Source organism: Hyla sarda, unplaced genomic scaffold (assembly GCF_029499605.1).
Source record: "Hyla sarda isolate aHylSar1 unplaced genomic scaffold, aHylSar1.hap1 scaffold_1692, whole genome shotgun sequence".
In the NCBI taxonomy this organism is placed as follows: Eukaryota; Metazoa; Chordata; class Amphibia; order Anura; family Hylidae; genus Hyla; species Hyla sarda.
In genome coordinates this window covers 890-28,717 of record NW_026608333.1, presented here as the reverse complement: position 1 = coordinate 28,717, position 27,828 = coordinate 890, and the positions used below count along the sequence as shown (strand labels likewise).

The 27,828-nt window shown below is 50.2% G+C and overlaps 1 protein-coding gene across 1 annotated transcript; it reads right to left on the bottom strand.

Annotated features, from left to right (window-relative positions):
* Positions 1-79: 79 nt before the first annotated feature.
* TMEM8B (transmembrane protein 8B) lies at positions 80-27,828 on the bottom strand (the record flags this gene model as incomplete). The annotated part of the gene is given in 12 exon segments (XM_056552540.1): positions 80-863; positions 1,380-1,496; positions 6,626-6,772; positions 7,303-7,481; positions 9,998-10,140; positions 14,428-14,551; positions 16,328-16,424; positions 17,920-18,260; positions 18,337-18,608; positions 20,297-20,430; positions 26,434-26,641; positions 27,638-27,828. Coding segments are annotated over 10 exon segments (1,791 nt in total). The 3' UTR covers positions 80-527.

Genomic DNA, 27,828 nt, shown 5'->3' with positions numbered 1-27,828 from the left:
CTGTCCCCTATTACCTGCTGGGACCTGTAGTGATGCAGCCGGTTTACCCCCCCCCCCCTCCTCCATATTACTGGTGGCATTTCTTACACTTTTGGTGTTTTATTGTAAAATGTAAACATTGCCCTCAGCATGCTCCTTGAGTCCCCATCAGACCACGTCCGGCATGGGGGGGGGGCGCGGTGTATCAGTGTGCGGTATGTGAAGACAGGAGGAGGCGGCCGTGCGCCCAGGAGTCTGTGAGCGACTATTCAAGTAAATCTGGAAGAAAATCAGAAGAAGTGGTGTGACCTGGTTTGGGGTGAGGGGCCACAGCCCTGCTTGGTCCCACCAGTCTATTATATGTGGCCCATACAGGTCGTTCCTCCCACCACCCATTGTCCAAGTGTCCTTGACACCCAGGCACATCCTGAATGAGGTAATACTGATCCGACTGGTACTGGATCTGGGGGCAGTGTTGGCGTCAATGCTCTCCAACCACCGATGCCCCTCACATTCGTGGATGTCTTTCCTCTTACGTGGCTTTTGTGTCAACTGGTGCAGATGCTGTTTATGGAGACGGAGCCCGGATCTACCAGTCCCAGCTCCTCCTGCTCATTGACACACAGCTGGTACCCACAACCCTTCCTACGCGCCAGTGGGGCCACCCTTCCGTCAGGCTTGGCACGTGGTGGGAGAAGAAAGCCTACGCTGCCCGCGATCAACATGTGCCATATACTGTGGATATAAAAGTAGTTCTCCTCAGTCTCCACAAATGCGTATAGAGCAACGGCAGAGCTGGCGATCAGGGTGCCCGGGCACAGGTAGAAGAGCCAGCGCTTCCAGGTCGGTGGGTAACAGTGACGCCTCCGGATAGTGCGGAAAGTCTGAAAAAGAAAAGTGCACGTTACAGGCCGGAGCACGCCACGGATCAGACCTCATCAGGATCAAATGCCCCACCAAACCTTAGTCCTGCTGGTCTGCAGGGGTCTGAGTCTGGGGCCAGGCACCTGGAGGCTTTTTTAGTGGCCCCACACAGCACTCCAGGGGGCTTCTGGTGACTGTAGATACTTAGCATTGGGACTGGAGGGGCCTCTGGGATGTCTAGGTGTTTAATACATATTGTGGCCCTGCACAGCACTCTGGGGGCTTCTAGTGGCTGTATATACTTAGTATTGGGACTGGAGGGGCCCCTGGGGTCTTTAGGTGTTTCATCCATATTTTGGTCCCACGTGGCACTCTGGGGGCTTGTCGTAGCTGTAGATACTTAGACGTAGAGACCCCAGAGGCCCCTCTTGTCCTAATACTTTCAGCTATATTACGGCCCCCACACTGCACTCCAGGGCCAATAGATACTTAGTATCAGGACATCTGATCATGGATGAGAAATGTGGTTTACTCACCCAGGCAATGGCCATGATGCCCACAGCAAACAAACTTGGCCCCAGGAGGTTCCACAAGCCGTGCCGATCCAGCTGCAGCGCCATGGACAGCAACATGGCCCCCAGAAGGTACAAGACCTGCGACAACAGACGACACAACAATAATCTTCCTATAGCACCAACATATTCCACAGCAGTGTACAAGCTATGTACAGACAAGGTGATAAACATATCCAATAGTGGAACTCCTCCTCCTACTGTGCTCACGAGAACCGTCACTACTCCTCCTACTGTGCTCACGAGAATTGTCACTACTCCTCCTACTGTGCTCACGAGAACCGTCACTACTCCTCCTACTGTGCTCACGAGAACCGTCACTACTCCTCCTACTGTGCTCACGAGAACCGTCACTCCTCCTCCTACTGTGCTCACAAGAACCGTCACTACTACTCCTCCTACTGTGCTCACGAGAACCGTCACTACTCCTCCTACTGTGCTCACGAGAACCGTCACTACTACTCCTCCTCCTACTGTGCTCACGAGAACCGTCACTACTCCTCCTACTGTGCTCACGAGAACCGTCACTACTACTCCTCCTCCTACTGTGCTCACGAGAACCGTCACTACTACTCCTCCTACTGTGCTCACGAGAACCGTCACTACTCCTCCTACTGTGCTCACGAGAACCGTCACTACTCCTCCTACTGTGCTCACGAGAACCGTCACTACTCCTCCTACTGTGCTCACGAGAACCGTCACTACTACTCCTCCTACTGTGCTCACGAGAACCGTCACTACTCCTCCTACTGTGCTCAAGAGAACCGTCACTCCTCCTCCTACTGTGCTCACGAGAACCGTCACTCCTCCTCCTACTGTGATCAAGAGAACCGTCACTACTCCTCCTACTGTGCTCACGAGAACCGTCACTCCTCCTCCTACTGTGCTCACGAGAACCGTCACTCCTCCTCCTACTGTGATCACGAGAACCGTCACTCCTCCTCCTACTGTGATCAAGAGAACTGTCACTACTCCTCCTACTGTGCTCACGAGAACCGTCACTACTACTCCTACTGTGCTCACGAGAACCATCACTACTCCCTCCTACTGTGCTCGCGAGAACCGTCACTACTACTACTGTGCTCACGAGAACCGTCACTACTCCTCCTACTGTGCTCACAAGAACCATCACTACTCCTCCTACAGTGCTCACGAGAACTGTCACTACTCCTCCTACTGTGCTCACGAGAACCGTCACTACTCCTCCTAATGTGCTCACGAGAACCGTCACTACTACTCCTACTGTGGTCACGAGAAACGTCACTACTCCTCCTACTGTGCTCACGAGAACCGTCACTACTCCTACTGTGGTCACGAGAACCGTCACTACTCCTCCTACTGTGCTCACGAGAACCGTCACTACTCCTCCTACTGTGGTCACGAGAACCGTCACTACTCCTCCTACTGTGCTCACGAGAACCGTCACTACTCCTCCTACTGTGGTCACGAGAACCGTCACTCCTCCTCCTACTGTGGTCACGAGAACCGTCACTACTACTCCTCCTACTGTGCTCACGAGAACCGTCACTACTCCTCCTACTGTGGTCACGAGAACCGTCACTCCTCCTCCTACTGTGATCACGAGAACCGTCACTACTCCTCCTTCTGTGCTCACGAGAACCGTCACTACTAACCTTGCAGGGGCCTGGTCATTACATGCAGCTTTAGCAGTGCAAGACACCAGCCTCCGGGTAGAAGAGGGCTGAGGGAATGACCTCCACCACAGCCCTACAAGGAGGCAGAGGGAATGACCTTCACCACAGCCCTACAAGGGGGCAGAGGGAATGACTTCCACCACAGCCCTACAAGGGGGCCAAGGGAATGACCTTCACCACAGCCCTACAAGGGGGCAGAGGGAATGACCTCCACCACAGCCCTACAAGGGGGCCGAGGGAATGACCTCCACCACAGCCCTACAAGGGGGCCGAGGGAATGACCTCCACCACAGCCCTACAAGGGGGCCGAGGGAATGACCTCCACCACAGCCCTACAAGGGGGCAGAGGGAATGACCTCCACCACAGCCCTACAAGGAGGCAGAGGGAATGACCTCCACCACAGCCCTACAAGGGGGCAGAGGGAATGACCTCCACCACAGCCCTACAAGGAGGCAGAGGGAATGACCTCCACCACAGCCCTACAAGGGGGCTGAGGGAATGACCTCCACCACAGCCCTACAAGGGGGCAGAGGGAATGACCTCCACCACAGCCCTACAAGGGGGCCGAGGGAATGACCTCCACCACAGCCCTACAAGGGGGCCGAGGGAATGACAACGGACAATAATGGAGGACAAGGAGTCAATGTCGGCATTTCCAAAGATCCCAGGTTAGGGTCACATGACAGAGTTCACAGAATTGTTCAAAAATACATTAATATAAAAAAAACTAGAGGAACAACAAGACTGAGGCTACTTATATGTTTACGTCAGAAGAAAAAGGGTTAATACCATAAGGTTCTCTGGGTATCTTAAAGGGAAGACATCATTTTCTAAGTATTTTTTTTTATCAACATCTTCTTTCCTTTATGTCTTTCTCTTCCTTTCCCTCCCCTCCTCTTCCCTCCCCTTTTCTTTTCCCTCCTCTTTCCTCCCCCCTTTTCCTCCCCCCCTTTCCTCCCCCCCCCTCTTTCCTCCCCCCCCCCTTCATTCCCCCCTTTTCCTCCCCCTCCTCTTTCCTCCCCTTTTCCTCCCCCCCCCTCTTCCTCCTCCCCCCCTTTCCTCCCCCTCCTCTTTCCTCCCCCCCTTTCCTCCCCCCCCTCTTTCCTCCCTCCCCTTCCTCCCCCCCTTTTCCTCCCCCTCCTCTTTCCTCCCCTTTTCCTCCCCCCCTCTTTCCTCCCCTTTTCCTCCCCCTCCTCTTTCCTCCCCTTTTCCTCCCCCTCCTCTTTCCCCCCCCTCTTTCCTCCCCCCCCTTTTCCTCCCCCTCCTCTTTCCTCCCCCCTTCCTCCCCCTCCTCTTTCCCCCCCTTTTCCTCCCCCCTCTCTTTCCTCCCCCCTTTTCCTCCCCCTCCTCTTTCCTCCCCTTTTCCTCCCCCCCTCTTTCCTCCACCCCCCCTTTCCCCCCCCCTCTTTCCTCCCCCCCCTTTTCCTCCCCCTCCTCTTTCCTCCCCCCCCTTTTTCCTCCCCCTCCTCTTCCCTCTCCCCCCTCTTTCTCCCCCCCTCTTTCCTCCCCTTTTCCTCCCCTTTTCCTCCCCCTCCCCCCTTTCCTCCCCCCCCTCTCTCCTCCCCTTTTCCTCCCCCTCCTCTTTCCTCCCCCCCCCGCCTTTCCTCCCCCCCCGCCTTTCCTCCCCCTCCTCTTTCCTCCTCTCCCCCCTTTTCCTCCCCCCCCCTCCTCTTTCCTCTCCCCCTTTTCCTCCCCCCCCTTTCCCCCCCCCTCCTCTTTCCTCTCCCCCCTTTTCCTCCCCCTCCTCTTTCCTCCCCTTTTCCTCCCCCTCCTCTTTCCTCCCCTCCTCTTTCCTCCCCCTCCTCTTCCCTCCCCTTTTCCTCCCCCCTCCTCTTCTTCTTTTTCCTTTCCCTGTCCTCCCCTTCCCCTGTAGGCTACTTATATGTTTACGTTAGAAGAAAAAGGGTTAATACCATAAGGTTCTCTGGGTATCTTAAAGGGAAGACATCATTTTCTAAGTATTTTTTTTATCAACATCTTCTTTCCTTTATGTCTTTCTCTTCCTTTCCCTCCCCTCCTCTTCCCTCCCCTTTTCTTTTCCCTCCTCTTTTCCCTCCTCTTTCCTCCCCCCCTTTCCTCCCCCCCCTTTCCTCCCCCCCCCTCTTTCCTCCCTCCCCCCCTTTTCCTCCCCCTCCTCTTTCCTCCCCCCCTCTTTCCTCCCTCCCCTTCCTCCCCCCCTTTTCCTCCCCCTCCTCTTTCCTCCCCTTTTCCTCCCCCTCCTCTTTCCTCCCCTTTTCCTCCCCCTCCTCTTTCCCCCCCTCTTTCCTCCCCCCCTTTTCCTCCCCCTCCTCTCTCCTCCCCTTTTCCTCCCCTCCTCTTTCCTCCCCCCCCGCCTTTCCTCCCCCCCCGCCTTTCCTCCCCCTCCTCTTTCCTCCTCTCCCCCCTTTTCCTCCCCCCCCTCCTCTTTCCTCTCCCCCTTTTCCTCCCCCCCCCCCTTTCCCCCCCTCCTCTTTCCTCTCCCCCCTTTTCCTCCCCCTCCTCTTTCCTCCCCTTTTCCTCCCCCTCCTCTTTCCTCCCCCTCCTCTTTCCTCCCCTTTTCCTCCCCCTCCTCTTTCCTCCCCCTCCTCTTTCCTCCCCTCCTCTTTCCTCCCCCTCCTCTTCCCTCCCCTTTTCCTCCCCCCTCCTCTTCTTCTTTTTCCTTTCCCTGTCCTCCCCTTCCCCTGTAGGCTACTTATATGTTTACGTTAGAAGAAAAAGGGTTAATACCATAAGGTTCTCTGGGTATCTTAAAGGGAAGACATCATTTTCTAAGTATTTTTTTTTATCAACATCTTCTTTCCTTTATGTCTTTCTCTTCCTTTCCCTCCCCTCCTCTTCCCTCCCCTTTTCTTTTCCCTCCTCTTTCCTCCCCCTCCTCTTTCCTCCCCCCCTTCCCCCCCCCTCTTTCCTCCCCCCCTTCCTCCCCCCTTTTCCTCCCCCCCTCTTTCCTCCCCCCCCTTTTCCTCCCCCCCCTCTTCCTCCCCCTCCTCTTTCCTCCCCCCTTTCCTCCCCCTCCTCTTTCCTCCCCCCCTTTCCTCCCCCCCCTTTCCTCCCCCGCCCTCTTTCCTCCCCCCCCTCTTTCCTCCCCCCCCCTTCCTCCCCCCCTTTCCTCCCCCCCCTTCCTCCCCCCCCTTTCCTCCCCCCCCCCCTTCCTCCCCCCCTTTCCTCCCCCCCCCTTCCTCCCCCCCCTTCCTCCCCCCCCTCTTTCCTCCCCCCCCCTTCCTCCCCCCCCCTTCCTCCCCCCCTTTCCTCCCCCCCCCTTCCTCCCCCCCTTTCCTCCCCCCCCCCCTTCCTCCCCCCCCCTTCCTCCCCCCCCTTTCCTCCCCCCCCCCTTCCCCCCCCCCCCTTCCTCCCCCCTCCTCTTTCCTCCCCCCTCCTCTTTCCTCCCCTTTTCCTCCCCCTCCTCTTTCCTCCCCTTTTCCTCCCCCACCTCTTTCCCCCCCTCTTTCCTCTCCCCCCTTTTCCTCCCTCTCCTCTTCCCTCCCCTTTTCCTCCCCCCTCCTCTTCTTCTTTTTCCTTTCCCTGTCCTCCCCTTCCCCTGTGGTAGCTGTGTGCTCTCTGTTAGCAGCCCCCACCTGTTTGATGATTGGCTGCAGCCGTGCCATGCTGATCACCGTCACCCACACAGACATGAGGGAGCCCAGGAAATCACAGAACTGCAGCACGTCGTACTCCATGATACAGAAGACCACGATACCGGGCTGGTCACAGGCGTGATAGAACTGAGGAGAGACAGGGTCATGTGACCTCCACAGACACACAGGAGGGGAGAGACAGGGTCATGTGATCTCCATAGACACACAGGAGAGAGAAGAGACAGGGTCATGTGACCTCCACAGACACACAGGAGAGGAGAGACAGGGTCATGTGACCTCCACAGACACACAGGAGAGAGAAGAGACAGGGTCATGTGACCTCCACAGACAAACAGGAGAAGAGAGACAGGGTCATGTGACCTCCACAGAAAAACAGGAGAAGAGAGACAGGGTCATGTGACCTCCACAGACACGAAGAAGAAGAGAGACAGGGTCATGTGACCTCCACAGACACACAGAAGAAGAGAGACAGGGTCAGGTGACCTTCACAGACACACAGGAGAGAGAAGAGACAGGGTCAGGTGACCTTCACAGACACACAGGAGAAGAGAGACAGGGTCATGTGACCTCCACAGACACACAGGAGAAGAGAGACAGGGTCATGTGACCTCCACAGACACACAGGAGAAGAGACCGCCAGCTCTGGGGACACTCACCGTGGAGAAGAACATGGTGAAGATGTAGACGGAGGCCTCCAGGAGGTAGCGGCTGCGGAGAGCGATGAGGACGGGCGGCAGGAACATGAGGTTACTGAGACACAAGAGGAGGGTGGAGAGAAGCTGGAAGCCATAAGTAAAGGCCTGAGCGTTATCTGTACAACCCCAGCCGCTCCAGCCTGAGAGGAAACGACAGCATGGTGAGACTGCCTGCCTTCCTGTCTGTCACATCCTGGACACTGCCCGCCCACCGGCTGTCACTGCCTACCCCCCAATTGTCACTGCCCGGCCCCCACCTGTAACACCTCAGACACTGCCCGCCCCCTGCCTCTCACTGCCCACCCCCCGCCTGTCACATCTCAGACACTGCCCGCCCCCTGCCTCTCACTGCCCACCCCCTGCCTGTCACACCTCAGACACTGCCCGCCCCCTGCCTCTCACTGCCCACCCCCTGCCTGTCACACCTCAGACACTGCCCGCCCCCTGCCTCTCACTGCCCACCCCCCGCCTGTCACACCTCAGACACTGCCCGCCCCCTGCCTCTCACTGCCCACCCCCTGCCTGTCACACCTCAGACACTGCCCGCCCCCTGCCTCTCACTGCCCACCCCCTGCCTGTCACACCTCAGACACTGCCCGCCCCCTGCCTCTCACTGCCCACCCCCCGCCTGTCACACCTCAGACACTGCCCGCCCCCTGCCTCTCACTGCCCACCCCTCGCCTGTCACACCTCAGACACTGCCCGCCCCCTGCCTCTCACTGCCCACCCCCTGCCTGTCACACCTCAGACACTGCCCGCCCCCTGCCTCTCACTGCCCACCCCCTGCCTGTCACACCTCAGACACTGCCCGCCCCCTGCCTCTCACTGCCCACCCCCCGCCTGTCACACCTCAGACACTGCCCGCCCCCTGCCTCTCACTGCCCACCCCCTGCCTGTCACACCTCAGACACTGCCCGCCCCCTGCCTCTCACTGCCCACCCCCTGCCTGTCACACCTCAGACACTGCCCGCCCCCTGCCTCTCACTGCCCACCCCCTGCCTGTCACATCTCAGACACTGCCCGCCCCCTGCCTCTCACTGCCCACCCCCCGCCTGTCACATCTCAGACACTGCCCGCCCCCTGCCTCTCACTGCCCACCCCCTGCCTGTCACACCTCAGACACTGCCCGCCCCCTGCCTCTCACTGCCCACCCCCTGCCTGTCACACCTCAGACACTGCCCGCCCCCTGCCTCTCACTGCCCACCCCCTGCCTGTCACACCTCAGACACTGCCCGCCCCCTGCCTCTCACTGCCCACCCCCTGCCTGTCACACCTCAGACACTGCCCGCCCCCTGCCTCTCACTGCCCACCCCCCGCCTGTCACACCTCAGACACTGCCCGCCCCCTGCCTCTCACTGCCCACCCCCTGCCTGTCACACCTCAGACACTGCCCGCCCCCTGCCTCTCACTGCCCACCCCCTGCCTGTCACACCTCAGACACTGCCCGCCCCCTGCCTCTCACTGCCCACCCCCCGCCTGTCACACCTCAGACACTGCCCGCCCCCTGCCTCTCACTGCCCACCCCCTGCCTGTCACACCTCAGACACTGCCCGCCCCCTGCCCGTCACTGCCCACCCCCTGCCTGTCACACCTCAGACACTGCCTGCCCCCTGCCTCTCACTGCCCACCCCCCGCCTGTCACACCTCAGACACTGCCCTCCCCCTGCCCGTCACTGCCCACCCCCTGCCTGTCACACCTCAGACACTGCCTGCCCCCTGCCTCTCACTGCCCACCCCCCGCCTGTCACATCTCAGACACTGCCCGCCCCCCGCCTGTCACTGCCCACCCCCTGCCTGTCACACCTCAGACACTGCCCTCCCCCTGCCCGTCACTGCCCACCCCCCGCCTGTCACATCTCAGACACTGCCTGCCCCCTGCCTGTCACTGCCCGCCCCCTGCCTGTCACTGCCCATCCCCCGCCTGTCACACCTCAGACACTGCCCGCCCCCCTGCCTGTCACTGCCCGCCCCCTGCCTGTCACTGCCCATCCCCCGCCTGTCACACCTCAGACACTGCCCGCCCCCTGCCTGTCACTGCCCGCCCCCTGCCTGTCACTGCCCATCCCCCGCCTGTCACACCTCAGACACTGCCCGCCCCTGCCTGTCACTGCCCATCCCCCGCCTGTCACACCTCAGACACTGCCCGCCCCTGCCTGTCACTGCCCATCCCCCGCCTGTCACACCTCAGACACTGCCCTCCCCCTGCCCGTCACTGCCCACCCCCCGCCTGTCACATCTCAGACACTGCCTGCCCCCTGCCTGTCACTGCCCGCCCCCTGCCTGTCACTGCCCATCCCCCGCCTGTCACACCTCAGACACTGCCCGCCCCCCTGCCTGTCACTGCCCGCCCCCTGCCTGTCACTGCCCATCCCCCGCCTGTCACACCTCAGACACTGCCCGCCCCCCTGCCTGTCACTGCCCGCCCCCTGCCTGTCACTGCCCATCCCCCGCCTGTCACACCTCAGACACTGCCCGCCCCCTGCCTGTCACTGCCCGCCCCCTGCCTGTCACTGCCCATCCCCCGCCTGTCACACCTCAGACACTGCCCGCCCCTGCCTGTCACTGCCCATCCCCCGCCTGTCACACCTCAGACACTGCCCGCCCCCCACCTGTCACCTCACACACTGCCCCCCACCTGTTCCATCTCGTTCAGTACCTGCTCGGCACTCGCAGGCAGCGTACAGGTAGTTGTTGGTCCGCAGTAGTTTGCACTGTCCATAGGGGCCGCACTCATTGATACAGGGAGACAGGAAGGTGCGCAGGTTGAGCTCTGCACTGAGGTTACTGCACGGCCGCCACCTGAGAACAGAACAGTGGGAGGTACATGATGCGTTATGGGGGGAGGTTCATGTATAACTATATGTAACTATATGTATGACTATATGTACATGTATGACTATATATGTACATGTATGATGGTATGTATGACTATATGTAACTATATGTATGACTATATATGTACATGTATGATGGTATGTATGACTATATGTAACTATATGTATGACTATATGTACATGTATGATGATATGTATGACTATATGTACATGTATGACGATATGTATGACTATATGTACATGTATGATGATATGTATGACTATATATGTACATGTATGATGATATGTATGACTATATATGTACATGTATGACTATATGTACATGTATGATGATATGTATGACTATATGTACATGTATGACGATATGTATGACTATATGTACATGTATGATGATATGTATGACTATTTATGTACATGTATGATGATATGTATGACTATATGTAACTATATGTATGACTATATGTACATGTATGATGATATGTATGACTATATGTACATGTATGATGATATGTATGACTATATGTACATGTATGATGATATGTATGACTATATATGTACATGTATGATGATATGTATGACTATATGTAACTATATGTATGACTATATGTACATGTATGATGATATGTATGACTATATGTACATGTATGATATGTATGACTATATGTACATGTATGATGATATGTATGACTATATGTACATGTATGATGATATGTATGACTATTTATGTACATGTATGATGATATGTATGACTATATATGTACATGTATGATGATATGTATGACTATATATATGTACATGTTTGACTATATGTACATGTATGATGATATGCATGACTATGTACATGTATGATGATATGTATGACTATATATGTACATGTATGATGGTATGTATGACTATATATGTACATGTATGATGAGATGTATGACTATATGTACATGTATGATGATATGCATGACTATGTACATGTATGATGATATGTATGACTATATATGTACATGTATGATGGTATGTATGACTATATGTACATGTATGATGATATGTATGACTATATATGTACATGTATGATGGTATGTATGACTATATGTACATGTATGATGATATGTATGACTATATGTATGACTATATGTACATGTATGATGATATGTATGACTATTTATGTACATGTATGATGATATGTATGACTATATGTACAAGTATGATATGTATGACTATATGTACATGTATGATGATATGTATGACTATGTACATGTATGATGATATGTATGACTATTTATGTACATGTATGATGATATGTATGACTATATATGTACATGTATGATGATATGTATGACTATATATGTACATGTATGACACTATGTGTACATGTATGACGATATGTATGACTATATGTACATGTATGACGATATGTATGACTATATGTACATGTATGACGATATGTATGACTATATGTACATGTATGACGATATGTATGACTATGTACATGTATGACGATATGTATGACTATATGTACATGTATGACGATATGTATGACTATATGTACATGTATGATGATATGTATGACTATATATGTACATGTATGATGATATGTATGACTATATATGTACATGTATGATGATATGTATGACTATATGTACATGTATGACTATATGTAACTATATGTATGACTATATGTACATGTATGATATGTATGACTATATGTACATGTATGATGATATGTATGACTATATGTAACTATATGTATGACTATATGTACATGTATGATGATATGTATGACTATGTACATGTATGATGATATGTATGACTATTTATGTACATGTATGATGATATGTATGACTATATATGTACATGTATGATGATATGTATGACTATATATGTACATGTATGACGATATGTATGACTGTGTACATGTATGACGATATGTATGACTATGTGTACATGTATGACGATATGTATGACTATATGTACATGTATGACGATATGTATGACTATATGTACATGTATGACGATATGTATGACTATATGTACATGTATGACGATATGTATGACGATATGTATGACTATATGTATGACTATGTGTACATGTATGACGATATGTATGACTATGTGTACATGTATGACGATATGTATGACTATATGTACATGTATGATGATATGTATGACTATATATGTACATGTATGATGATATGTATGACTATATATGTACATGTATGATGATATGTATGACTATATATGTACATGTATGATGATATGTATGACTATATATGTACATGTATGATGATATGTATGACTATATATGTACATGTATGATGATATGTATGACTATATATGTACATGTATGATGATATGTATGACTATATATATGTACATGTTTGACTATATGTACATGTATGATGATATGCATGACTATGTACATGTATGATGATATGTATGACTATATATGTACATGTATGATGGTATGTATGACTATATATGTACATGTATGATGATATGTATGACTATATATGTACATGTATGATGATATGTATGACTATATATATGTACATGTTTGACTATATGTACATGTATGATGATATGCATGACTATGTACATGTATGATGATATGTATGACTATATATGTACATGTATGATGGTATGTATGACTATATATGTACATGTATGATGAGATGTATGACTATATGTACATGTATGATGATATGCATGACTATGTACATGTATGATGATATGTATGACTATATATGTACATGTATGATGATATGTATGACTATATATGTACATGTATGATGGTATGTATGACTATATGTACATGTATGATGATATGTATGACTATATGTAACTATATGTATGACTATATGTACATGTATGATGATATGTATGACTATTTATGTACATGTATGATGATATGTATGACTATATGTACATGTATGATATGTATGACTATATGTACATGTATGATGATATGTATGACTATGTACATGTATGATGATATGTATGACTATTTATGTACATGTATGATGATATGTATGACTATATATGTACATGTATGATGATATGTATGACTATATATGTACATGTATGACACTATGTGTACATGTATGACGATATGTATGACTGTGTACATGTATGACGATATGTATGACTATATGTACATGTATGACGATATGTATGACTATATGTACATGTATGACGATATGTATGACTATATGTACATGTATGACGATATGTATGACACTATATGTACATGTATGACGATATGTATGACTGTGTACATGTATGACGATATGTATGACTATGTGTACATGTATGACAATATGTATGACTATATGTACATGTATGACGATATGTATGACTATATGTACATGTATGACGATATGTATGACTATATGTACATGTATGACGATATGTATGACTATATGTACATGTATGATGATATGTATGACTATATGTACATGTATGATATGTATGACTATATGTACATGTATGATGATATGCATGACTATGTACATGTATGATGATATGTATGACTATATATGTACATGTATGATATGTATGACTATATATGTACATGTATGATGATATGTATGACTATATATGTACATGTATGATGATATGTATGACTATATATGTACATGTATGATGATATGTATGACTATATGTACATGTATGATGATATGTATGACTATATATGTACATGTATGATGATATGTATGACTATGTACATGTATGATGATATGTATGACTATATGTAACTATATGTATGACTATATGTACATGTATGATGATATGTATGACTATATGTACATGTATGATGATATGTATGACTATATATGTACATGTATGATGATATGTATGACTATGTACATGTATGATGATATGTATGACTATATGTAACTATATGTATGACTATATGTACATGTATGATGATATGTATGACTATATATGTACATGTATGATGATATGTATGACTATGTACATGTATGATGATATGTATGATTATGTACATGTATGATGATATGTATGACTATATGTACATGTATGATGATATGTATGACTATATGTACATGTATGATGATATGTATGACTATATGTACATGTATGATGATATGTATGACTATATGTACATGTATGATGATATGTATGACTATATTTGTACATGTATGATGATATGTATGACTATGTACATGTATGATGATATGTATGATTATGTACATGTATGATGATATGTATGACGATACACACAGTAGGGGGTCCTCACCCGTGCTCAGAGCTGCAGAGGGAGCGCAGGTTGAGGTACCAGGTCCCGGTCTGGGGGTACGGGATGCGCAGGCGGGTGACACTATTCGTGGTATTTACCGACAAGGAAAAACCAGAGAGCGATTCTGAAGAAAAACATGAAACATCACATGGATGACTGGATCATACGTGACCCCCGGAGCACACGGATCACATGATCATTGTCTGGAACCAACGCCAGGGGGCAGTATCCAGCCTGGGGGAGACGAGGACAGACTGACCTGTATGGGCCTCAGGGGGAAGGGACTGACCTGTATGGGCCTCAGGGGGAAGGGGGATGGGATTGACCTGTATGGGCCTCAGGGGGAAGGGGGATGGGACTGACCTGTATGGGCCTCAGGGAGAAGGGGGATGGGACTGACCTGTATGGGCCTCAGGGGGATGGGACTGACCTGTATGGGCATCAGGGGGGATGGGACTGACCTGTATGGGCATCAGGGAGAAGGGGGATGGGACTGACCTGTATGGGCCTCAGGGAGAAGGGGGATGGGACTGACCTCTATGGTCCTCAGGGGGAAGGGGACTGACCTGTATGGGCCTCAGGGGGAAGGGGGATGGGACTGACCTGTATGGGCCTCAGGGGGAAGGGGGATGGGACTGACCTGTATGGGCTTCAGGGGGAAGGGGGATGGGACTGACCTGTATGGGCTTCAGGGGGAAAGGGGATGGGACTGACCTGTATGGGCCTCAGGGGAAAGGGGGATGGGACTGACCTGTATGGGCTTCAGGGAGAAGGGGGATGGGACTGACCTCTATGGTCCTCAGGGGGAAGGGGACTGACCTGTATGGGCCTCAGGGGGGAAGGGGGATGGGACTGACCTGTATGGGCCTCAGGGGGAAGGGGGATGGGACTGACCTGTATGGGCTTCAGGGGGAAAGGGGATGGGACTGACCTGTATGGGCTTCAGGGGGAAAGGGGATGGGACTGACCTGTATGGGCATCAGGGAGAAGGGGGATGGGACTGACCTGTATGGGCCTCAGGGGGAAGGGGGATGGGACTGACCTGTATGGGCCTCAGGGAGAAGGGGGATGGGACTGACCTGTATGGGCCTCAGGTAGAAGGGGGATGGGACTGACCTGTATGGGCCTCAGGGAGAAGGGGGATGGGACTGACCTCTATGGTCCTCAGGGGGAAGGGGACTGACCTCTATGGGCCTCAGGGAGAAGGGACTGACCTCTATGGTCCTCAGGGGGAAGGGGACTGACCTGTATGGGCCTCAGGGAGAAGGGGGATGGGACTGACCTCTATGGTCCTCAGGGGGAAGGGGACTGACCTCTATGGGCCTCAGGGAGAAGGGACTGACCTCTATGGTCCTCAGGGGGAAGGGGACTGAACTGTATGGGCCTCAGGGGGATGGGACTGACCTGTATGGGCCTCAGGGGGATGGGACTGACCTGTATGGGCCTCAGGGAGAAGGGGGATGGGACTGACCTGTATGGGCCTCAGGTAGAAGGGGGATGGGACTGACCTGTATGGGCCTCAGGGAGAAGGGGGATGGGACTGACCTCTATGGTCCTCAGGGGGAAGGGGACTGACCTCTATGGGCCTCAGGGAGAAGGGACTGACCTCTATGGTCCTCAGGGGGAAGGGGACTGAACTGTATGGGCCTCAGGGGGATGGGACTGACCTGTATGGGCCTCAGGGGGATGGGACTGACCTGTATGGGCCTCAGGGAGAAGGGGGATGGGACTGACCTGTATGGGCCTCAGGGGGAAGGGGGATGGGACTGACCTGTATGGGCCTCAGGGGGAAGGGGGACAGACTGACCTGTATGGGCCTCAGGGGGAAGGGGACTGACCTGTATGGGCATCAGGGGGGAGGGGACTGACCTGTATGGGCATCAGGGGGGAGGGGACTGACCTGTATGGCAGCTGATGGACGCGTTATCTCCAGAGATGAGGGGGGCGCCGTGGTTCAGACACCCGAAGATCGTCACATTCTCTCCCTGGGCGGAAGACTGCAGGACAGAAACAATCAAGACAGACACCCCCAAGACAGATGCCCCCAAGACAGATGCCCCCAAGACAGACGCCCCCAAGACAGATGCCCCCAAGACAGATGCCCCCAAGACAGACGCCCCCAAGACAGATGCCCCCAAGACAGACGCCCCCAAGACAGACACCCCCAAGACAGACACCCCCAAGACAGACACCCCCAATACAGAAACCTCCAAGACAGACACCACCAAGACAGACACCCCCAAGACAGACACCCCCAAGACAGACACCCCCAAGACAGACACCCCCAATACAGAAACCCCCAAGACAGACACCACCAAGACAGACGCCCCCAAGACAGACGCCACCAAGACAGACGCCACCAAGACAGACGCCCCCAAGACAGACGCCCCCAAGACAGACGCCCCCAAGACAGACACCACCAGGACAGACACCCCCAAGACAGACACCCCCAAGACAGACACCCCCAAGACAGACGCCCCCAAGACAGACGCCCCCAAGACAGACGCCACCAAGACAGACGCCACCAAGACAGACGCCCCCAAGACAGACGCCCCCAAGACAGACGCCCCCAAGACAGACACCACCAGGACAGACACCCCCAAGACAGACACCCCCAAGACAGACACCCCCAAGACAGACACCACCAAGTTTCTGTCTTGGTGGTTTCTGTCTTGGTGGTTTCTGTCTAACACACCCCAATTCCACCACCACACCTCTACTCACCCCAGACACACCCCAATCCCACTACCACACCTCTACTCACCCCAGACACACCCCAATCCCACTACCACACCTCTACTTACCCCAGACACACCCCAATCCCACCACCACACCTCTACTTACCCCAGACACACCCCAATCCCACCACCACACCTCTACTCACCCCAGACACACCCCAATCCCACCACCACACCTCTACTCACCCCAGACACACCCCAATCCCACCACCACACCTCTACTCACCCCAGACACACCCCAATCCCACCACCACACCTCTACTCACCCCAGACACACCCCAATCCCACCACCACACCTCTACTCACCCCAGACACACCCCAATCCCACCACCACACCTCTACTTACCCCAGACACACCCCAATCCCACCACCACACCTCTACTCACCCAACACACCCCAATTCCACCACCACACCTCTACTCACCTCAGACACACCCCAATCCCACCACCACACCTCTACTCACCCCAGACACACCCCAATTCCACCACCACACCTCTACTCACCCCAGACACACCCCAATTCCACCACCACACCTCTACTCACCCCAGACACACCCCAATCCCACCACCACTAAGGCCAAGCTTTATCAAACTGTATAAGAAAAAAAGTGGAGGGATTTTCCCACAGCGACCAATCGCAGCCCAGCTAATGAGCTCTGGTAAAGTGAAAGCTGAGCTGTGATTGGTCGCTGTGGGATAATCCTCCACTTTTCCTCTCACACTTTGATAAATCTGGGCCTAAGTCTTTCCTCACCGTGTTGAGTCGCAGCTCGAGGTTCAGCACCCCCCCACTATCCAGCACCGGCAGCAGGTTGATACTGAAGAGCGCCGGACGATCAGGAGGAACCGCCACATTGGGCCCAAAGAAGATGTAGAAGTGAACGGAGAAGGTGTCCAGCTCGTTCCTCAGGGTGGGGCGTATGGGCCAGCAGGAGGGCGAGTCACCCCATGACGTGTTCACAGCTGAGAGAGAAAAACCGGGGGCCGGAAGGGCATCTAAAGAGGAAAGACCCCCCGCGGCTCCAAAGGACTGAGGCATATTGAGAGAAGAGCTGGGGCCCGAGGAGGAGCGAGACAGTCCGGGCCGGGAGCAGTCTACAGAGAGAGGGACAGAGGATTAAAGCCCGACGGTGCGAGACCCTACAGGTGCCCCCCACCCCCCTGCACCCACCTTGGAGCTGAGTCATCAGCTGGAAGTAAACGGCAGCACCCGAAACGCCTGTCCGCTCCACCAGCACATAATACCAATGCTGCCATAACGGCAATGCCAGGAGGAGCTGGCACACTGCGGGCACCGAGCAGTCCTGGCTGGAAGAGTTATGTAGAGGGGGGGCCTTGGCACGGAGTCTCAGGAGAAGAGGGCAACCCTCAACGGAACGCTGACCGATACGACAGCCCAGGAGCCGAACCCGTAACCCTGAGGTGAACTGAGGAACGAAGACCCTGTAAGAAGAGAAGGATCATCATCCATATAATAGTGTCCTATCCCCCATCATACATATAATAGTGTCCTATGTCCCCCATCCTCCATATATTAGTGTCCTATCTCCGATCCTCCATATAATAGTGTCCTATCCCCCATCATCCATATAATAGTGTCCTATGTCCCCATCATCTATATAATAGTGTCCTATGTCCCCATCATCTATATAATAGTGTCCTATCCCCCATCATACATATAATAGTGTCCTATGTCCCGATGATCCATATAATAGTGTCCTATCTCCCCATCATCCATATAATAGTGTCCCATCTCCGATCCTCCATATAATAGTGTCCTATGTCCCCATCATCCATATAATAGTGTCCTATCTCCCCATCATCCATATAATAGTGTCCTATGTCCCCATCATCCATATAATAGTGTCCTATCTCCCCATCATCCATATATTAGTGTCCCATCTCTCGATCCTCCATATAATAGTGTCCTATCTCCCCATCATCCATATAATAGTGTTCTATCTCCCCATCATCCATATAATAGTGTCCTATGTCCCCATCATCCATATAATAGTGTCCTATCTCCCCATCATCCATATAATAGTGTCCCATCTCCCCATCCTCCATATAATAGTATCCTATCTCCGATCCTCCATATAATAGTGTCCTGTCTCCCATCATCCATATAATAGTGTCCTATCCCCCCATCATCCATATAATAGTGTCCTATCTCCGATCCTCCATATAATAGTGTCCTATCTCCCCATCATCCATATAATAGTGTCCTATGTCCCCATCATCCATATAATAGTGTCCTATGTCCCCATCATCCATATAATAGTGTCCTATCTCCCCATCATCCATATAATAGTGTCCTATCTCCCCATCATCCATATAATAGTGTCCTATGTCCCCATCATCCATATAATAGTGTCCTATCTCCGATCGTCCATATAATAGTGTCCTATGTCCCCATCATCCATATAATAGTGTCCTATCTCCCCATCATCCATATAATAGTGTCCCATCTCCGATCCTCCAAATAATAGTGTCCTATCTCCGATCCTTCATATAATAGTGTCCTATCTCCGATCCTCCATATAATAGTGTCCTATCCCCCCATCATCCATATAATAGTGTCCTATCTCCGATCCTCCATATAATAGTGTCCTATGTCCCCATCATCCATATAATAGTGTCCTATCTCCGATCCTCCATATAATAGTGTCCTATCCCCCCATCATCCATATAATAGTGTCCTATCTCCGATCCTCCATATAATAGTGTCCTATCCCCCCATCATCCATATAATAGGACACTATTATATGGAGGATCGGAGATAGGACACTATGTCCCCATCATCCATATAATAGTGTCCTATCTCCGATCATCCATATAATAGTGTCCTATGTCCCCATCATCCATATTATAGTGTCCTATGTACCCATCATCCATATAATAGTGTCCTATCCCCCCATCATCCATATAATAGTGTCCTAGAGGAGACAGGTCACTATTATATGGATGATTGGAGATAGGACTGTCTCCTCTAGGACACTATTATATGGATGATGGGGGGATAGGACACTATTATATGGATGATTGGAGATAGGACTATCTCCCATCATCCATATAAGACACCAAACCACCATATAGTCATCACTCTAGCTACACAAGATGGCGGCACTGACTTGTAGAGTGCGGAGCGGTTGTGAGGCGGCAGCATCTGTTCTGTGACGTATCCCGGGTACAAGACGGGCACCGCCACCGCCCTCTGCACAATGAGCTGCGGCTGGAAGAGATACTGGCACTCATCATGGAGACCCTGAAAGAGACCAAGATGGATGATGGATGTCACCCATGAGAGAGAAGATGGACAGTGTGAATCCTACCCAATATGATGGATTATGGACGTCACCCATGAGAGAGAAGATGTTCAGTGTGAATCCTACACAATATGATGGATGATGGACGTCACCCATGAGAGAGAAGATGGACAGTGTGAATCCTACACAATATGATGGATGATGGACGTCACTCATGAGAGAGAAGATGGACAGTGTGAATCCTACCCAATATGATGGATGATGGACGTCACTCATGAGAGAGAGATGTACTGTGTGTATCCTACTATATATGATGGATGATGGACGTCACTCATGAGAGAGAAGATGTACAGTGTGAATCCTACACAATATGATGGATGATGGACGTCACCCATGAGAGAGAAGATGGACAGTGTGAATTCTACCCAATATGATGGATGATGGACGTCACCCATGAGAGAGAAGATGGACAGTGTGAATCCTACCCAATATGATGGATGATGGACGTCACCCATGAGAGAGAAGATGTTCAGTGTGAATCCTACACAATATGATGGATGATGGACGTCACCCATGAGAGAGAAGATGGACAGTGTGAATCCTACACAATATGATGGATGATGGACGTCACTCATGAGAGAGAAGATGTACAGTGTGAATCCTACATAATATGATGGATGATGGACGTCACTCATGAGAGAGAAGATGTACAGTGTGAATCCTACACAATATGATGGATGATGGACGTCACTCATGAGAGAGGAGATGTACAGTGTGAATCCTACCCAATATGATGGATGATGGACATCACTCATGAGAGAGAAGATGTACAGTGTGAATCCTACCCAATATGATGGATGATGGACGTCACCCATGAGAGAGGAGATGTACAGTGTGAATCCTACACAATATGATGGATGATTGACATCACTCATGAGAGAGATGTACAGTGTGTATCCTACCCAATATGATGGATGATGGACGTCACTCATGAGAGAGAGATGTATTGTGTGTATCCTACTATATATGATGGATGATGGACGTCACTCATGAGTGAGAAGATGTACAGTGTGTATCCTACCCAATATGATGGATGATGGACGTCACCCATGAGAGAGAAGATGGACAGTGTGAATCCTACACAATATGATGGATGATGGACGTCACTCATGAGAGAGAAGATGGACAGTGTGAATCCTACATAATATGATGGATGATGGACGTCACTCATGAGAGAGAAGATGGACAGTGTGAATTCTACCCAATATGATGGATGATGGACGTCACCCATGAGAGAGAAGATGGACAGTGTGAATCCTACACAATATGATGGATGATGGACGTCACTCATGAGAGAGAAGATGGACAGTGTGAATCCTACATAATATGATGGATGATGGACGTCACTCATGAGAGAGAAGATGTACAGTGTGTATCCTACCCAATATGATGGACATCACTCATGAGAGAGAAGATGTACAGTGTGAATCCTACCCAATATGATGGATGATGGACATCACTCATGAGAGAGAAGATGTACAGTGTGAATCCTACACAATATGATGGATGATGGACGTCACTCATGAGAGAGAAGATGGACCGTGTGAATCCTACACAATATGATGGATGATGGACGTCACTCATGAGAGAGAAGATGGACAGTGTGAATCCTACATAATATGATGGATGATGGACGTCACTCATGAGAGAGAAGATGTACAGTGTGAATCCTACACAATATGATGGATGATGGACGTCACTCATGAGAAAGAGATGTACTGTGTGTATCCTACTATATATGATGGATGATGGACGTCACTCATGAGAGAGAAGATGTACAGTGTGAATCCTACACGATATGATGGATGATGGACGTCAACCATGAGAGAGAAGATGGACAGTGTGAATTCTACCCAATATGATGGATGATGGACGTCACTCATGAGAGAGAGATGTACTGTGTGTATCCTACTATATATGATGGATGATGGACGTCACTCATGAGAGAGAAGATGTACAGTGTGAATCCTACCCAATATGATGGATGATGGACGTCACCCATGAGAGAGATGTACAGTGTGAATCCTACCCAATATGATGGATGATGGACGTCACTCATGAGAGAGAGATGTACTGTGTGTATCCTACCAAATATGATGGATGATGGACGTCACTCATGAGAGAGAGATGTACTGTGTGTATCCTACTATATATGATGGATGATGGACGTCATTCGTGAGAGAAGATGGACAGTGTGAATCCTACCCAATATGATGGATGATGGACGTCACCCATGAGAGAGAAGATGGACAGTGTGAATCCTACTATATATGATGGATGATGGACGTCACTCATGAGAGAGAAGATGGACAGTGTGAATCCTACCCAATATGATGGATGATGGACGTCACTCATGAGAGAGAGATGTACTGTGTGTATCCTACCAAATATGATGGATGATGGACGTCACTCATGAGAGAGAGATGTACTGTGTGTATCCTACTATATATGATGGATGATGGACGTCACTCATGAGAGAGAAGATGTACAGTGTGAATCCTACACAATATGATGGATGATGGACATCATTCATGAGAGAGAAGATGGACAGTGTGAATCCTACACAATATGATGGATGATGGACGTCACTCATGAGAGAGAAGATGGACAGTGTGAATCCTACCCAATATGATGGATGATGGACGTCACTCATGAGAGAGAGATGTACTGTGTGTATCCTACCAAATATGATGGATGATGGACGTCACTCATGAGAGAGAGATGTACTGTGTGTATCCTACTATATATGATGGATGATGGACGTCACTCATGAGAGAGAAGATGTACAGTGTGAATCCTACACAATATGATGGATGATGGACATCATTCATGAGAGAGAAGATGGACAGTGTGAATCCTACACAATATGATGGATGATGGACGTCACTCATGAGAGAGAAGATGGACAGTGTGAATCCTACACAATATGATGGATGATGGACGTCACTCATGAGAGAGAAGATGGACAGTGTGAATCCTACATAATATGATGGATGATGGACGTCACTCATGAGAGAGAAGATGTACAGTGTGAATCCTACACAATATGATGGATGATGGACGTCACTCATGAGAGAGATGTACAGTGTGTATCCTACCCAATATGATGGACATCACTCATGAGAGAGAAGATGTACAGTGTGAATCCTACCCAATATGATGGATGATGGACATCACTCATGAGAGAGAAGATGTACAGTGTGAATCCTACACAATATGATGGATGATGGACGTCACTCATGAGAGAGAAGATGTACAGTGTGAATCCTACATAATATGATGGATGATGGACGTCACTCATGAGAGAGAAGATGTACAGTGTGAATCCTACACAATATGATGGATGATGGACGTCACTCATGAGAGAGGAGATGTACAGTGTGAATCCTACCCAATATGATGGACATCACTCATGAGAGAGAAGATGTACAGTGTGAATCCTACCCAATATGATGGATGATGGACATCACTCATGAGAGAGAAGATGTACAGTGTGAATCCTACACAATATGATGGATGATGGACGTCACTCATGAGAGAGAAGATGTACAGTGTGAATCCTACATAATATGATGGATGATGGACGTCACTCATGAGAGAGAAGATGTACAGTGTGAATCCTACACAATATGATGGATGATGGACGTCACTCATGAGAGAGGAGATGTACAGTGTGAATCCTACCCAATATGATGGATGATGGACATCACTCATGAGAGAGAAGATGTACAGTGTGAATCCTACCCAATATGATGGATGATGGACGTCACCCATGAGAGAGGAGATGTACAGTGTGAATCCTACCCAATATGATGGATGATGGACGTCACCCATGAGAGAGGAGATGTACAGTGTGAATCCTACACAATATGATGGATGATTGACATCACTCATGAGAGAGAAGATGTACAGTGTGAATCCTACACAATATGATGGATGATGGACGTCACTCATGAGAGAGAAGATGTACAGTGTGTATCCTACTATATATGATGGATGATGGACATCACTCATGAGAGAGAAGATGGACAGTGTGAATCCTACCCAATATGATGGACATCACTCATGAGAGAGGAGATGTACAGTGTGAATCCTACACAATATGATGGATGATTGACATCACTCATGAGAGAGATGTACAGTGTGTATCCTACCCAATATGATGGATGATGGACGTCACTCATGAGAGAGGAGATGTACAGTGTGAATCCTACACAATATGATGGATGATTGACATCACTCATGAGAGAGATGTACAGTGTGTATCCTACCCAATATGATGGATGATGGACGTCACTCATGAGAGAGAGATGTATTGTGTGTATCCTACTATATATGATGGATGATGGACGTCACTCATGAGAGAGAGATGTATTGTGTGTATCCTACTATATATGATGGATGATGGACGTCACTCATGAGTGAGAAGATGTACAGTGTGTATCCTACCCAATATGATGGATGATGGACGTCACTCATGAGAGAGAAGATGGACAGTGTGAATCCTACCCAATATGATGGATGATGGACGTCACTCATGAGAGAGAAGATGTACTGTGTGTATCCTACACAATATGATGGACGTCACTCATGAGAGAGAAGATGTACAGTGTGAATCCTACCCAATATGATGGATGATGGACGTCACCCATGAGAGAGGAGATGTACAGTGTGAATCCTACACAATATGATGGATGATTGACATCACTCATGAGAGAGATGTACAGTGTGTATCCTACCCAATATGATGGATGATGGACGTCACTCATGAGAGAGAGATGTATTGTGTGTATCCTACTATATATGATGGATGATGGACGTCACTCATGAGTGAGAAGATGTACAGTATGTATCCTACCCAATATGATGGATGATGGACGTCACTCATGAGAGAGAAGATGTACTGTGTGTATCCTACCCAATATGATGGATGATGGACGTCACTCATAAGAGAGAGATGTACAGTGTGTATCCTACCCAATATGATGGATGATGGACGTCACTCATAAGAGAGAGATGTACAGTGTGTATCCTACTATATATGATGGATGATTAACATCACTCATGAGAGAGAAGATGTACAGTGTGTATCCTACCCAATATGATGGATGATGGACGTCACTCATAAGAGAGAGATGTACAGTGTGTATCCTACTATATATGATGGATGATTAACATCACTCATGAGAGAGAAGATGTACAGTGTGTATCCTACCCAATATGATGGACATCACTCATGAGAGAGGAGATGTACAGTGTGTATCCTACCCAATATGATGGATGATGGACGTCACTCATGAGAGAGGAGATGTACAGCGTGAATCCTCCATCATATTGGTCTTTGATGGCTGGGACAGTAGTGGGGACCCAATGGGGCTCACTATAACTCTGAACCCCAGGATCCCCCCTGATGGCGCTGTCCTCTAATACTTCTGCAGGTCTGAATGACTCAACAGGTGCCTCATGAAGGATGATGTCATAACTGAGGGCACCATAATGGGTGATGTCATGACTGAGGGCACCATAATGGGTGATGTCATGACTGAGGGCACCATAATGGGTGATGTCATAACTGAGGGCACCATAATGGGTGATGTCATAACTGAGGGCACTATAATGGGTGATGTCATAACTGAGGGCACCATAATGAGTGATGTCATAACTGAGGGCACCATAATGGGTGATGTCATGACTGAGGGCACTATAATGGGTGATGTCATGACTGAGGGCACCATAATGGGTGATGTCATAACTGAGGGCACCATAATGGGTGATGTCATAACTGAGGGCACCATAATGGGTGATGTCATGACTGAGGGCACTATCATGGGTGATGTCATAACTGAGGGCACCATAATGGGTGATGTCATAACTGAGGGCACTATAATGGGTGATGTCATAACTGAGGGCACTATAATGGGTGAGGTCATAACTGAGGGCACCTTTATGGTTATCTTTCCATTGTCCTTGGGCAGGTGGGCGGCCAGGAACCAGTCTCCAGGCAGAGGACTTGTGACGTTAAACACCCCAGTGGTCCGGTTTGGAAGAGTCCAGGTCAGAGTAAGTGTGAATGACCCCGGAACAGCTGTGTCACGAGGAAAGTGGGTACTTAGAGGGTTAATGACAGGGGGGGCTCCAGGGCGGAAGTAACTGTAAAAAGATAATAAAATAAAGGGTCAATAAAAATGTCATGAACCAACAAAAGTCGTCACGTCCATCGGTAAAAACTCTGCGCCCGGCTCCAGCTGCCCTACCCCCCGACCTCTGTAGGGCCCCTCCCCCCCGACCTCTGTAGGGCCCTCCCTCACCCCCTCCTCTGGGTGGATCTGTAGGGCTCCTCCCCCCCCACCTCTGGGCTCTGTAGGGCTCTCCTCCCCCTGACCTCTGGGCACTGTAGGGCTCCTCCCCCCCACCCTCTGGGGTCTGTAGGGGCTCCTCCCCCCACCTCTGGGCTCTGTAGGGCTCCTCCCCCCCACCTCTGGGGCTCTGTTGGGCTCCTCCCCCCACCTCTGGGCTCTGTAGGGCTCCTCCCCCCCACCTCTGGGCTCTGTAGGGCTCCCTCCCGCCCCCCTGCCCCAACCTCTGGGCTCTGTAGGGCTCCTCCCACCCCCCCACCCTCTGGGCTCTGTAGGGCTCCTCCCCCCCCCCACCTCTGGGCTCTGTAGGGCTCTTCCCCCCACCTCTGGGCTCTGTAGGGCTCTTCCCCCCACCTCTGGGGCTCTGTAGGGCTCCTCCCCCCACCTCTGGGCTCTGTAGGGCTCCTCCCCCCCACCTCTGGGCTCTGTAGGGCTCCTCCCCCCCCACCTCTGGGCTCTGTAGGGCTCCTCCCCCCCACCTCTGGGCTCTGTAGGGCTCCTCCCCCCCACCTCTGGGCTCTGTAGGGCTCCTCTCACCCCACTTACCTCTGGCCTTTGTAGGGCTTCCTCCCGCCCCCCGCCCCCAACCTCTGGGCTCTGTAGGGCTCCTCCCCCCCCCCCCCACCTCTGGGCTCTGTAGGGCTCCTCCCCCCCCCCACCTCTGGGCTCTGTAGGGCCCCCATCCTGCCCTCTCCTGAATCCGATCTGGAGACGTCTTTGGTCCACGTGTCTGGGCCCGGTCTCATCCAGTTACATTACAGACCCCTCCCCCAAACACGGCGGCACTTACACGGTGACGCTGCGGTCAGGACAGTTGTCACCAAACGTTCCGCCTGTTCTTTAGAAGGTGATGAGATTCCACACAGGCGATGACCGTGTCTTCTGGGATGTGGAAGTGGAAGAGTTCAACGCTGCCGACCGAGCGGAAGGGATTCAGCTTCCGGGGGGTCCGAGTGAAGTAATCCGTGACAAAGAGGCCAT